Source organism: Pinus tabuliformis, chromosome 8 (genome assembly GCF_031772625.1).
Source record: "Pinus tabuliformis cultivar Carrire ecotype Pingquan chromosome 8, CPIR1, whole genome shotgun sequence".
In the NCBI taxonomy this organism is placed as follows: Eukaryota; Viridiplantae; Streptophyta; class Pinopsida; order Pinales; family Pinaceae; genus Pinus; species Pinus tabuliformis.
The window spans coordinates 236,282,174-236,284,810 of NC_142294.1; the positions used below are offsets into that span (position 1 = coordinate 236,282,174).

Sequence of the window (2,637 nt, forward strand, 5' to 3'; positions counted from 1 at the left end):
TTGAAATCTTCAAAAGATTCCAGATCCTCTTTCTTTGGAATGAGGGCTATGAAAGTTGCGTTGAAAGGGCCATATATTTCTCCTTTTTTCGTTGACTCCTCCACAACATCTGTTAACTCATCCCCAATCTGCTCAAAGAAGTGAGTAAACAGTTCTATGGTCCAACCATCCAGTCCAGGGCTTTTGTCCTTTGGCATTGATTTTATAACATTTTCTACCTCCTCCTTTGTTACTTCTCTGAAGAGATTTTCTACTTCCTCCTCCTCCACGAACCGAGGGAAAGCTTGAGCAGTTCGAATGATTTCGGCTATAGAAATTCCCCCTTAGTCAGCAAAGAGGGATTGGAAATGATTCTTTCCCAAGTTTGAGACCGCCTCGAAAGTGGAGTACTCTCTCCCCTCAGCATCCTTTAATTTCCAAATAGTATTTGCATTTTTCCGCCCCTTTGCGTAATTATGGAAAAATTTTGTATTTTCATCCCCTGCTTTCAGCCAAATAGCTCTACTTTTCAACCTCCATTCCTCTTCTTTGTCCTGAAGGATCTTTGCTCTGCTCTTTTCTAACCCCAATATTCTATCCTTCACCTCTTGTGTAATGTAAGCATCAGCATCAGGATCTTCTAGCTTACTAAGATCCTCCTCAATTCTAATCAATTCCTCATTTGATTTCCTCTTCCTATCTACAGCCCATTCAATGGTTGCCCTCTTCAACCCTTTTAAGTTCTCCAGAAAGTGAGCTCCTTTGTTTTCCGGAGGGGGAGTGCTTGGATGCCTCCAAGTATTCCTAAACATCTGAAGAAAGGACTCCTCCTGAAGCCAAGAAGCATTGAACTTAAAAGGGGAGGCCGGCTTTGGAGGAGTCTTGGAAAATTCTAGATAGATAGGAAAATGATCCGAGTTTCCCCCCTCACCAACCCATTGTCTGAAGAGAGGGATGTATGAAGCCAAAGACTCATTTATAAGAAACCGATCCAATCTTTTAGCAATTCTCTCCTCTCCCATTCTTCTGTTTCTCCAGGTCGGCTTTGCCTTGATTATGTTAACATCAATCAGATTATGAGTCTGTAAGGCTTTTAGGAAAAAGTCGGCCAGAGGATCTTCCCTTGCATTGGGCCCCCAGGCTTCTGCCATCCCCAAAGAAAAATTTAGATCTCCCCCTATCAGCAATCTTTTGTCTTTTAACATCTCTTTCGAAAGGAGTTCATCCCAAAAGGGTGCCCTGCCCTGGCAGGGACCATATACATTGATGGCCATAAAAGGCAGATCAAAATTAGGCGAAAGGATCTCCAACCCAAGAGCGTGGGACACACCCCAAGAATTTAGAACCTTTAATCTTCCCTTTTTGTAACCAATAGCAAGGCCTCCAAAGTGTCCGGCAGCATCCAGAGCAGTGAAAACCCAACCCGGGAATAGAGAGCAGAGCGAGGATTCAACATCAGCACTATTGCCCAAAGTTTCCTGAAGAAAAATCATATCCGGGTTGTGGCGGGAGATTAAATCTTTTAAAGCTAGTTTTTTGGGTTTACTAGCCAACCCCCTACAGTTCCAAGAAAGACAGATCATTTGATAACTATCTCAGGGGGTTTCGCTGCTCTAAGTGCCCCAGGGATCGACATTTGTTTACCATCCGCCACATCAAATTTGGCCTTAACTTGGGCTTTTGAAAGAAGAGATTTCCTCCCTCTGCCTTCTTTTTGATGACTCTTCGAAGACTCAGGACAGAGCCCACCAACCGATTCCGGGACAGTCTGATGGCTAGCAGGTCTTTTACTGTGAGATCTGAGGTTGTAGTGTCGGACATGTGATGATAACCCCGATGTCTGGCTCATTCTAGATAGGTCCTCACAGTTTAGGTTTAAAGAGGGGAGAGCTTCTGAAAGAGACTCAATATTTTGAAGGGGATCTTCTATATTTGTAGCCATAGGAAAATCTGAAGACAAGACACCGATTAATGATTCTGAATTTGTAGAAAGATTTAAAGGAGAATGCTTCATACCAGTTTGAACGTCCGCAGGAGGGCCGCCTGGAGCGTCCAAAGATATTCCTTTGATTGGCTGTTCATCATCATCACGGATCGGTATCACTTCCTCCCGCTGCATGTCCGCCTCCTCCTGGGTGTCGTGATCTGCGCTAAGATGCTCTGCCTCTGTAGATTTCTCCTCCACCGGTTCCTCGTTTTCCCTCAGGAAATCCTCCAAATCCCCTTCTTTGCTCTTCATCTTCCTTCGTCTTTTCCCCAAAGGGCAGTCCCTAGCCAGGTGACCGTATTCATGGCAGCGGTGACATCTGAAGGGGAAAAGTTCATAATCCAAAACCTGCTCATACACATATTCCCTGTACTGCAGAGTGACCATTTTTGCCAAACCTTCCGACGGGTCTAGCCTAACGAGGATTCTCGCCACAGCTCTTTCAAAAGTGTGGAGGTAGGATCTATCTGCGTCCAGAAAAGTGCCCAGGTGGTTCCCAATGGACTTGAAAACTGAGTCCACCCAGAGGAAGGGAGGTAGGTTTGGGGCTCTAACCCATACAGGAAGTTCTTTTACCTTCTCCTTTGAAGCATCGAACATAGGCGACCAACGTTTAAAGAATACAGGGCGGTTTCCGAAAGCCCAGATTCGTTCCTCGACCCACTCCATTG

At 45.1% G+C, this 2,637-nt stretch overlaps 1 protein-coding gene across 1 annotated transcript; it reads right to left on the minus strand.

Moving 5' to 3' along the window:
* Nucleotides 1–323: 323 nt before the first annotated feature.
* LOC149235008 (uncharacterized) lies at nt 324–1,472 on the minus strand. The gene has a single exon (XM_089368432.1). The coding sequence runs from the start codon at nt 1,470–1,472 to the stop codon at nt 324–326; it is 1,149 nt and encodes a 382-aa protein (XP_089224558.1).
* Nucleotides 1,473–2,637: the final 1,165 nt, after the last annotated feature.